The 12651-nt window shown below is 38.9% G+C and overlaps 1 protein-coding gene across 1 annotated transcript in view; it reads left to right on the top strand.

Moving 5' to 3' along the window:
* Nucleotides 1-7: 7 nt before the first annotated feature.
* Nucleotides 8-12651, top strand: part of CEP57 (centrosomal protein 57) — a 39781-nt gene continuing 27137 nt past the window's right edge. Inside the window, exon 1 of the mRNA XM_049620403.1 lies at nucleotides 8-324. Coding sequence (XP_049476360.1) covers nucleotides 280-324 — 45 coding nt within the window. The 5' untranslated portion in view covers nucleotides 8-279. The remainder of the gene's footprint in view (nucleotides 325-12651) is intronic.

Consider the following 12651-nt stretch of genomic DNA (forward strand, 5'->3'; position numbering starts at 1 on the left):
AGGCGGATTCTCTCCTACTACCGGAAGACGTCCGCTTTTTTGATTGGCTGTGCAAGACGTCCGTTAGGACGTTGTTGCCTTTCCCGTGTGCACCGTGAGCGTGGGCGTCCCCGTAGGGGGTGTGCGCAGGGGTTCCCAGACCCGGCACCAACGCCCCAGCCCCTTCCATCAGGGGTTGGGCTTAGGGTCGCCCCTGGTGGGCGGCTCTCGAATCTTGGGGAAGAGCTTGAGAACCCGGATCCCCCCAGGGCTGCGGAGGTCCTTTGGGGAGGCAGGAAGATGGCGGCAGCATCGGTCTCTGCGACTTCTGGTTCTCAGTTCTCGGTAAGAAGCGGTAGGCGTTCGAATAGGCTCGGGCCTGGCGCCTCTTTGCTTTTCCTCACCCTTCAGAGTGCTCTCGGCCCAGAGTCTCACCCCATTCTGGGGAACGGCCGGGAGTGCTTGGTCGTCCGTGCTCCGCTGACGTCCAGTGCTCCTCTGTGAAGGCTGCACCCTTAGTATCGAAATAGGCCTGGCCCGCCTCCATCTCTTGTGCTCCCCTCACCTTCCGGCCTAGCAGTCCAGGTTGCCGAACATTGCCAGCATTCGCTGGGATGTCTGCCCACGCCCTGGCCTTGCGAAAACGGTGCTGCTTTGGTCACGTGGGTGTAACGGCCCTTTTTGAAGAGTCTCCGAGACCAGGTAGGCGCACGGGTTGGCTTCATTGGCGGCGGCTGCATAGTCCGCAGCTTCAAGTGCTTACTCGTTGCTGCTTGTGCTGATTCCTTGCCTGCAGCGCTTCCCCTCGTACATTCCCAGTAACTTTGTTCTCGCTGGTCTTAACCCAGAGCGCGCGCGTCCGACCGCCAGTATTACTTTGACTGCAACGTGTACGCGCCGTTTTAGGGCGATGGGGGAAGCTGAGCCTTAATATTGTTTTCGCCTCCACAAGGGCCACCAGCCGGTTCAGTCACTTATTATTTGTCGAATTGGGGTGTCGAACGCTAACTAAGCGTTTGGGGATCCGCCGCATTGGGAATAGGCAGGAAATGTGAGGTGGCCAAGGGAGCCTTTATGTCTTCAGTTAGCTAATGCTGAGTGCCCGGCATACTTTTAGGCTCTGAGATTGATTACGCAGGTGAACATGATGGAATCCGTGCTGTGAAGAAGCAGCCACTGAAGAGAAACTACCTGTAATTAGGTTGTTCCCCAGTTCTGTTTGAGAACTGCTGCTCTACTAGAAGGACCTAGGCAGGAGTGGTTAGCAGCGCTTGGATAGGCTAGAAGCTGTTTTCCTAGTAAGGGAGATGGAGCTAGCTAGCTGGGTAGGGAAGGAATTGTAAATGCTGGTCACCAGAACTGAAAAGAAGAAAAAGGCACCTCGGGCGTATCTGGGTAGGTGCCAAGGCAATAGGAGCTTTGGGGAAACTCGTTTGGAATGAGCAGAGGTCGTGTGGCGGTAGAGTTGGGTTGAATTGTGGCAGTAGGTGAAAACATGAGAAAAGAGGGATGGGGAAGGAAACAGGAGATTATTAGGGTAAAGTTATGTCATAGACGCTAAGGGGGAAAGTTTAGGGAGCACCAACAGCAGTTACCTTGGGGAAGACAGTTTTCCTCAGTTTCACCTTTTGGTGACTTAAGATTTGCCCTAACGAGCCCAGAAGTAACTCAAGAGTTGTAGCAGAATGGGAGTGACAAGTGTGCAGAAGGGAAGGGAAGATTAAGGAGAAGGATTGAATGAAGCACGTAGAGTTTATTCAGGAATTAGGTCAGTGAAAGGGAATAGAAAAAGAGGAACTATTAGACTATTAGGAGGAAGTATCTGTAAGTAGTTGGATGAGATTATATAGGAGTTGTGGTTAATTGGGAGAAGAAGGCTTTTCACTGCTTTCAAAACTTAGACTGAGCAAGAAATACTCCTGTAAATGTTAATTGAGCTGTACTTTGCCAAGTCCATCTAGCTGTGCCCGGGTACTAGGATGTGATGTCAACCCTTGACCCCTCAGGTAGCCTGGACATAAATTTCAGAGAGTGTTCAATAGGAAAGCACATATGTTTTTTACATGCTTAGCCCAGCTTTAAAGTGGGTTCTAAATATCAATAATATACTTTTCAAATATCTAGGACCTTTTGGAAATCCAAGTGTAACAACCGTCTCAATTTGACTTGCTACATCAGAATGTCTAATTTGAAAGTCACTGTCTCAAAACAAAAATGACTAAGTTTAGTTTGTCAGTGTGTAAGAAATGGCCCTGCTTAGACACTTTAATTGCCCTGTCAGAAATAAGGCTGGCATTTCCAACAAAATTTAAAAAACATTTTAGCTTAATAAACAGATGATCATAAAATAAGGCAACACAAAAACACCTTTTAAAACTACAGCATAAACTCAGAGGCTACTCATATTCAGATTTTAGGATTGTGAGCATCAACAATTCATTTGTATTCAATGCTGATAAACCCAGCTTGGAGCTAGCAAATAGTGCTAAATAGAGGTGCTTTTACTAGGCAAGGATTTTGACAGATGCGTTCAGGAGGAATCAGCTACCATGTAAATTTCAAATGTGAACAAGATGGAAACAGGTGATACATTCACATCGTTTTGTTGTTTTTTTAAGTATATTTTGCAACAGCAGCAAGACAAGTAACAACAGCAGGTAACTTGGAGTGATTGCTATCATTTTCCTAGTGGCTGTCTCAGGAAAGCAACTGTGGTTGGCGCAGTGATTTTCAGTGGAAGTATAGGCAGCATAGTGTTGAAGACTGTCTTTCCTGTCCGTCCCTTTTTATTTTCCCAGTAACCGTCGTCAGAACTCTTAAGTGTCACTTTGGATTTAATAAGCTAATCTTCCTAACTGGTCTCCGTGGCATTTTAGCCAGGCCCTTTAACTCTTTCTTTCTCTTAAAAGTTTTATGAATATAACACAGATTCTTATAACATTGAATATATAAAACATTTATTTTGGAGAATAATAAAATGAATACCTTTATGCCCCTTTTTGCATCTTCCTGCTTTTCTCTCACATACACACCACCACTATACGTTTTGAAATTATAATAAAATAAACTTCTATAGCAGTAACTGGCAGTCATGATTTTAAATGCTTTTCATATATTAAGTCTTTAGTATTTCCATTTTTGAATGAGGAACAGAGAGGTTAAGTCAGGATTACACAACTAGTACATCATAGAGCCAGTTTGTTCACTAGTTTGCCAGCCATTCCAAAAGAGTCCTTTTGTGATCATTCCTATATGTTCCACAAGTGCAACAATTTCTCTAGAGCAGCAGTTTTGAAAGCATGTTCAGAAGACCTTTGGGAGTCCCTAAGTCCCTACAACGGGATCTACAATTACCTTCCTTACCCAGCCACTTTGTGGGAGACCAGATTTTCTTAAACGTCAGCCAAAATAACATCTAGCAGAGTGAATGCAAAAGCTAATCTAAGAATCCAGCAGGCTTCTTTTACATCAAGAATTAAAGAGATTTGTAAAAATGTAAAAAAAACAAAACAAAACACTTTTCATTAAAGTTTTTGGATGATAGTTATTTTTCATTCAAAAGATACCGTATGTTATCACTCATATGTGGATCTTGAGAAACTTAAGACCATGGGGGAAGGGTAGAGGGGAAAAACGTTACAGAGAGGGAGGGAGACAAACCATAAGAGACTCTTAAATACAGAGAACAAACTGAGGGTTGATGGGGGATGGGGGGGAGGGGAAAGTGGGTGGAAGGCACTTGTTGGGATGAACACTGGGTGTTGTATGGAAGCCAATTTGACAAATTATATTTAAAGATTATATTTATGGTAACATCATGGGTATATTGTTTTTAAATTAGTAAGTATCCTAATGTTTAGGTATAACCCACATGAACAAAAAAGCTGCTTGGGGTCTTTAGTAATTTTTAAGAGTGTGAAGGGGTCCCTAAACCCAAAATGTTTGAGAGGGACAGCAGTGGTTTTCAAACTGCAAGTTGGGCTGTGGCTTATAACTAGGTGGTGGGTGGTGGGATATGTTTAGTGACTTGAGGGACATAATCTTTTTTAAAAAAAAAAAAAAAAAGAAAAAGCTCAGCAGATTTTCTGTGATTGAAATTGCAGGGTCATAGAAGGTGCACCTTTGGCTTTATTTGGTGATGCTGAATTGTTTTCTAAAGCAGTTGTACTAGTGTGTTCCCACCAACAGTCACCTTTAATCCGTATCCTTTTGAACAGGTGGTATTGTCTCACTTTTGAATTTTTGCCAAGAGAAGTGTGAAATGTTATCCTGTTCTTCTCACTGTGCTCCCCTGATCAATGTTGATAAGATGCACCTTTTAGTTTTTCATAAATTTACTAGTTTTCATGTTTTTTTTTCCCTTCTGTGAAATGCCTGCTTGAGTGTTTTGCCTGTTTTTAATTGGTTTGTCTTTTCCTATTGATTTATAGTCATTCCTTATGTATTCTAGATGTCAATCCTCGTCTGTTAGCTGAATTTTAATTGCTCTTTGGCTTGTCTTTTTAAGATATCTTTTGATGGGAGTTTTTAATGTTCATGGGATAAAATTTATTAGTCTTTTTATGTTTAGTACTTTTTGGTCATGAAAGTCTTATATCCTATGCTGTTAATGACGTTCTCACACATTTTTCTCTCCAAGTTTTAAAGTTGGAGCCTTTTAAATCCTTAATTTGCTTGAAATTAATTTGTGAGGTAGGAACCCATTTTAATGTTTCTACTTAAGATCCACATTTGCTACATAATTACTTGTTAAACTTACCTTTTACCTAGTGGTTTACATTTCTAGCTATCAATATATTGATTTCCATATGGGTGTGTATGTTTCAGTGGGCTCTTTGTTCCAGTGTTACATTTGTCTCTCCTTGTGTCTATACTCACTGTCTTAATCATTCTCCTTTTTGTCTGAGAGAGTACCTGTCTTCCCTGTTCTTCAAAGAAAAATGTTAGCAATTCTTGGCCTTTTGCAGTTCTGTAATAGAAATTATAAAATCTTCTGTTGGAAATTCAGTTGAAGTTGTATTGAATTTCAGGTTCAATTTGGCAATAACTGAGGCCTTTAAGATATTGAGTCTTCTGTCTGAACATATTGTTACTCCAGTTTTTTTTTTTTTTATCTTTAACATTTTTCAGTAAAGTTTTATAATTTCAAATCTTGTGAATCATTTATTAAATTTGTTTTTAGTTTGTTTTTTATATGTTTTCATAAATTGCATTTTATAGCTCGTATATAGAATTAGTATTTATTCCTTTCATATTAACTTTACTCGGCAAGTTTTCTTAAACTCAAACTCTTTTTTTAAATATTTTTAAGTTTATTTATTTTTGAGAGAGACCGAGACAGCGTGAATAGGGGAGGGGCAGAGAGAGAGGGAGAGAGAGAGAATCCCAAGCAGGCTCCACGGTGTCCATGCACAGCCTGATGTGGCGCTTGAACCCGTGAAACCGTGAGATCATGACCTGAGCCGAAACTGAGAGTTGTATGCTTAACCGACTGAGCCTCCCAGGCACTCTAAACTCTTAATTAATTCTAATAATTGAAGACTCTTTGGTATTTTCTATTTAGATTATAACTGAAATTTTGATTCCTCATTTTAATCAACATATGTTACTTTTCATGATCTTAATATGCAGGCTACAAAATGGAGCACAACATTGATTAGAAGTTGTCTTGCAGATATCTTTGCCTTGTTCCTGAATTTAAAAGGAATGACTTAAGTTTTGTACCTTAAATACATTGCCATGATTTTTTTGTAAATTTCTTTACTGCTATAAGAAAATAATTTTTTAATAATGGCTGGAGAGTGAATTTTAATGATTGTTTTTTTGCATTTGTTGATGATCATATGGATTTTGACTTTAACATGATGAATGTTCTAAGGTGCACCCAGTCTTACATTCCTGCAATAACCCCACTTTGATTATACTGTCTTATCTTTTCTATATAGGTGAGTATGGTTTGATAAATTGTATTTAAATTTTTATGTACCTGATGTCTTCCAGCCATGTTGCATATTCCATTTGAAAAGAAGGCAAATAATACACATTTTTCACCATCCTTCATACTTAAGGCAGTGACAGAGATGTTCAGTAAATATTTGAATCTTAAGTGTTCCTAAGTAGAAACTAAAGTTGCCAAGGAAGAAAGTGGTCAGGTTAAACATTTTGCCTTTAATCCTGAAAGTTTCTCTTAGGATCATATCATTTTGGTTGGAAAATATTTATTGAATGCTTGGGGTCTTGAGGAGTGCTGTTTAGGAGTTAGACTTGGGTTCCTTAGTAGCTATGAGACCTTAAGCAAATGGCTTAAGTTTTCTTAGCCTCGGCTTTTTTCACTACAAAATGGGGACAATAATATTTGCTGTGCTTCCTTCATGGGGTCCTTGTAATAACTAAAAGATAATATGAATGTGCTTAGAAAAAACACTCTGCTGACAAATCTAAGACACTATGTTCAGGGTTCTGAAAATGAATCCCAAATACAGTTTTCAGAATTCTAAAGTGGAAATGCTTTCTTACTTGTCAGGATGGTTGTGAGGGTCAACTCATAATGGAAATGTAAACTATAAAGTGCCATGCAAGTTTGAGGTTTGTGGGTTGTTTTTATTTTGCATATGTATATATTACATGTATAATTGGTGGGGGGAGCATAAATATTCTGCTTGAAAGATCCTTTGCCCTTCAGTAGTTCTCAGGTGTTCATGATTGGATGGCCTGTGGCACTGAAAACAAGAATTCGCTTGAAATCTTCCATCATCTCAGATGACTGTTGTCTTTAGAAAGGCCCTGTTTGCAAGGTTAGCTCTTTGGTAGGCAACTGTGGACTAAAATGGTAAACCATTTCCTACACTGATATAAAACTTTTACCTCAATGACAAGAGTGCCTCACTGTGCCTAAACTGTACAATGTGGTTTATGTTGAACACCAGCTTTCTTTTCGAGAGTTGGGAATGCGACCAGCCCCCCAGTAAAAACTTTGGCCACTGAGTCTAAGGAGCTTCCTTGGTAGATAACACTTCACAAAAGTTGTTACTGTTGTGGCGCTGTTGTGCTGGAGGAATTAAGCACATCCTGTAGGACTCCACCCAGAGAGGAATTTTGAAAGCTTGTACCTGATATCTTACAAATTTCACCCCCATGCATCTTTTCCCTTTACTGATTTGCTTTGTATTCTTTTGCTGTAATTTATCCTAATCACTAGAATAACTATATTCTGAGTCCTGTCAGTCCTTAGCAAATCATCGAAACTGGGCTGGTCCTGTGAACTGCTGACAATCACAGTGACAATAGTTGGAACCTTCCCTAAATTTAAGTTCCCAGATACCAGCCAGGAACCAACCTTGCAAGTAGACATTTCTAAGTATAGCAGTCTCATGTCTGCTGTGTTCTCTTTTTACAGTCTTTCTATGACGTTTGTGCTCTTTGTTGTTATTTGTCATAAAGGAAATTATAATTTGTAATTTATATTTTATAAATATATTTGCAGTTATACTTTTAAATTTATATACTTTATTGAGTAGGATAATTCAGTCTATGGACAATGCAATTTTCCTGTTTTGCAGAGGAATTGTGTAATTCATTCATTCAACAGATATATTAAACTTCTATATCGAGTGTTTTTATTGGAATTTAAACTGTAGTGGGAATGACTGTGTTTTTCCAACATGAATTCTCCTGTGTCATTTGGGTATCCGTCATTCAATTCAATTCTGCCACTAACTAGCTGGAGGTAGTGCAGGCCACACACACCATAAAGGAGCTAGGTCCCACATGACTGCCCCTGTTTCATTAGCCACCTGCAAGTCCCAGGTGCCCTAAAGGTTTTTGCACTTCTGGCCACTCAACTACAAATTAAGGAGTTCACATGACCCTTCCTCCTCACGTTTATTAATTTGTTGGAATGACTCGCAGAACTCCGGGAATAATTATTATCACCCCCCCCTTTTTTTTTTAAACTTTTAGAGAAAGTGAGCGAGCAGGAAAAAGGTAGAGGGAAAGAGAGAGAAAATCCCAAGCAGGCTCTGCACAGAGCCCGACTTGACTCGGGGCTCTATCCTACGACTGTGAGATCATGACCTGAGCCAAAATCAAGGGTCAGACATTCAACCCATTGAGCCACCCAGATGCCCCAGTTATAGCTTTTTTTTTTTTTTTTTTTTTTTCCTCCTTTCTTTTTATAAAGGATGCAACTCAGGAACAGCTAAATGGAAGAGATATATAGGGCAAGATGAAAAAAGGCTTCTGTGACAATTCTGGAACTCCTAGAACCTTACTGTCCAAGAGTTTTTATGGACATTTTATCATGTACTTATGATTTATTAAATTATTGGCCATTAATAATTGAACTCAGTCTCCAGCCCCTCCCTTCTCCCTTCTCCTAGGGTTAGGGTGTGGGGCCAAAATTTCTGACTCTAATCGGTTGGTTTTTCTGGCTACCAGCCCTCATCCTCAAGTTACTAGGGGGTCCCACTATTAACATAACAAAGACTCCTGTCACTTAAGAAATTCCGAGAGTTTGTGAATCTGTATCAAGAACCAAGGACAAAACTATGTTTTTTATTCCACAGGGCATACAAATAATAAATACATAAAATGGGGTAAGTTTTTAAAAAAGAATAAAGGAGATAGGCTGACAGAAGGACGCTACTTTTGATAGGGTAGTCAGGGAAAGCCTTACTGACAGACTTTTGAGCAGATGACTGAATGGCCTGAGACAGGGAGCAGATAAACATAGTAAAAGAGCATGAAGTGTACTGTGGATTTTAGAAATCTAAAAGTTGGTCAGTATAGCTGGGAAATGATGAAGGGGCAAAGGTGGTGTGGAGAAAGAGTGGGAGGCAATCAAGTCAGGGTTAGCTTGGGGTCAGACACGTGGGGCCTTAAAAGCCATTGTAAGAATTTTGGATTTTATTCTGTGATGGAAATCTGTTGGAGGGTTATAATTAGGGGTATTACTCAAATTAATTTACTGTTTTAAGTGATAATGATTACTACTTGGAGACAGACTAAGGAGATGTGGACAAGAGTGATTAGGAGACTGTTAATGGCAGTCCAGACAAAAGATCACAGTGGTGTCAACCAGGGTATTACTAGTGGAATTGATGAGAAATTGGTGAGTTTCTGGGCATACTCTGAAGACAGAGGCCCAACAAGATACACTGAAAGATTAGATATGGGATGTATGAGAAATGATTCCATCCAGGAGTTTTGACCTGAGCAGGTGGGTAAATGGTGGTACTGATGGTTGGGTGTGCTGGGAGAGGAGCAGGTTTTGGCAGTTGGGTTCAAGAATTTGTTATAGACATGATCTGAGGTACCCTTATTGACTTCCAAGTGGAGATAATGAATAGGAAGTTTAATTTTGAATATAAAGTTCAAGAGAGGGACTTCTGGATTCCATATTTAAACTTGAAAATTTCGCAAATAGAGGCTTTTCAAAGCCCTCAATGTTGCTAGGATCAGAGGAACCCATGTAGATGAAAATGGAATGAGATCATCAAAGGAATTAATGTAGAAGAAAACCAGAAGAGGTGGAAGGACTAAGCTCTGGCGCACTGCAGCATTTAGAAAGAGGAAAGAGAGAGAGCCAGGGAGATTCTTAGGAAGAGACCTGTGTATCAGGAAAACCAGAGTGTGGTCTGTCTTCTAAGGAAAGTGTTGAGATGAAGTGATCTGTATCACATGCTTCTAAAAGGTCTCCGAATTCAGCAATATAAGTCATTGGTGAGGTTGAGCTTTTTCTCTGACTTGGTGAAGACTCAAGTGTGATTGGAAAGGGTTAAGAGAGTGAGGTGATTAAAAGATGGCAGCAATTACAAATAATTATTTTGAGGACTTTGTTGTAAAAGCTGAGAAATGAGGCAAGAACTGGAGGGGAATCCTCAAATTTAGGAAAGCTTTTGTTTTGTCCTTAATGACAATGTGAAAGATCTAGTAGGAAGAAAAAGCATCAGGAGGGGAAAAGGTTTCATAGGAACCAAGACTGAATAGGAGATGGAGATAGGTCCATTAAACAAACTTCATTCCTTGTTTCGAGGGAGGGAAGGCAGGTTATATGAGAACAGGTGTAGTTAGGCTGATGGTTCTCTTTGGAGAACTGGTTAATTGTTCAGTGAATCACCTAGAATATGATTCCCCTGATTCTATAAGGGGAGGTGAGATAGGCAAGTCAACTGTTTTGAACTTCCTTTTCTCTTGTCAAACAAGGAAGTATACTAGATTGTTTCTATGGTTCTTTCCAACTCTTAAAAATACTACTTTTCTAATCCCTGAAGTTTAGAACATCCCCAATTGTTTTTCTCACTTGGAAAAACTGGCTACTAAGAACACACACTGTTTTTTCTAATTATATTGCTATTCTTAGGTGTTTACCTAACACTTTGTCATCTTAATTTTTAATTGTACAGTTCAGTAGTGTTAAGGGTATTCATATTGTTGTGAAACATCTCCAGACTTTTTCGTCTTACAGAACTCTCTCTCCATTAAATAGCTCTCCTTTGCAACCTCCCTGGTAACCACCATTCTACTTCCAGTTTCTATGAATTTGACTACTTTAGGTACCTTATGTAAGTAGATGGGGCGCCTGGGTGGCTCAGTTGGTTAAGTGTCCAACTTCAGCTTTGGTCATGATCTCATGGTTTGTGAATTCGAGTCCCCCATTGGGCTCTGTACTGACAGAGCAGAGCTTGGAGCCTCCTTCGGATTCATTCTCTCTCTCTCTCTCTCTCTCTTTCTCCCTCCTGCTTACTTTCTCTCTCTCAAAAATAAATGTTAAAAAAATTTTTTTTAAGTAGAATCATGAAGTATTTGTCTTTTTCTGGACTGGCTTATTTCACTAAGCATAGTGTCCTCAAGGTTCATCAATTATGTAGCATATAATGGGATTTCTCTCCTTTTTAAAGCTGAATAATATTGTATATATATATATACGACATATTATCCTTCACTATTTTTATTAGACACATTTGTGTGTATATGTAATGAGTTGCCAGTTTTGTGTTTCTTGGTTTAATTTTATTTCAAAATAGTTCTTATAAATAATTTTTGCAAGGCCATTTTATTTTCTGTCTTCCTTTTGCTTTTGGCTGATCTGTTACTCTTTCTATGCTTTAAACTTCTGGTAGCAAATGAGGACATTGACCCAACCCATTCGTAGTAACTGTGATTTTGCTTAAACCCAAACATTCAAAATGAAATGGCTGACTTAGAAAATGGAATACATTTTTAATAGCTTTTCAAAAGAATTTCATTATAACTTGAATCTTTATATAGAAAGTACTTTCATAATTTGCTGACCCAACCTGAGCAGTATTTTTATGATACATATGTGACAAATTTTGTTGAAAGACAAATCTTTTCTCTACCCGGTTTTATTGAGAAATAATTGACATGCGTCACTTGCCCAAGTTTAAGGCATACAACATGATGGTTTTACATATATTGTGAAGTAATTACCACAATAGGTACAGCTAACATCCCTTTTCTGATATAGATACAAAGAGAAGAAAAATAATTTCTTTTCCTTGTGATGAGAACTTTTAGGATATACTGTCTTGACAACTCTCCTGTATGTCATACAGCCATGTCAGCTGTGGTCATCATGTTGTACATTACATCCTTAATACTTACAGCTGGTAGTCTGTACCTTTTGACCACCTTCATCTAATTCCCCTTTTTCCCAGTTTTTCAACTCTGGTAACCACAGGTCTGATTTCCTTTTCCGTAGAGTTTGGTGTTTTGTTTGTTGTAGATTCTACATAGAAGTGAGTTCATACAGTATTTGTCTTTCTGTGTCTGACTTCACTTAGCATAATGCCTTCAAGGTTCATCCATGCTTTTGCAAATGGTAGGATTTTCTTGTTTTGTTATGGCTGAATATTCCATTGTATATGCCACAACTTACTTATCCATTCATCCATCCATGGACACACATTGCTTCCATGTCTTGGCTATTGTAAATAATGCTGCTATGATATGAACATGGAGGTAAGAATGCTGGATTGTATCATAGTTCTATTTTTAATTTTTTGAGGGTCCTCCATATTGTTTTCCATAATGGCTCTGCCAATTTACAATCCCAGGAACAGTGCACAATGGTTCCCTTTTCTCCACATCCATGCCGGCTTCTGTAATCTTTTTTCTTTTTGATGATGACCATTCTTAACAGGTGAGATGATAATCATTGTGGTTTTAATTTACATTTCCCTAATGACTAATGGATGTTGAGCATCTTTCATGTACCTGTTGGCCTTTCGAGTATCTTTGGAGAAATGTTTCAGGAGGGATAAATTTGGAACTTTTAGTTTTATAAGAGCTAGTAGGCAGTGAATTTAATGAAGATGGTTTATTTTCATTTGGTTTGGGTTTTTTGGGTAAATCTTCTATGCATAGTTCTGTTAGTATCTGTGCAGTGTTCAATAATTCTAATAAAAATTGTTTTGAACATCGTAAGTGAATATACAGGTGATTTATGCTCATAAATATATATTGTTAAGGAATACTTACTAACCAGTGACTTTGAATGGTAGTTGTTAAATAATAGGATTCTAGTAGGTTGTATGAAGACCTAAGGTTCTCTGTGAAAAATCATATTTAAAATTAAGCTAAGTGACAATTTGTGGTGCTTTGTAAGAGCTTTAGCAGTTTTATATATTTTAAGAATTGAAATCTTATCCT

This window comes from Panthera uncia, chromosome D1 (genome assembly GCF_023721935.1).
Source record: "Panthera uncia isolate 11264 chromosome D1, Puncia_PCG_1.0, whole genome shotgun sequence".
Lineage (NCBI taxonomy): Eukaryota > Metazoa > Chordata > Mammalia > Carnivora > Felidae > Panthera > Panthera uncia.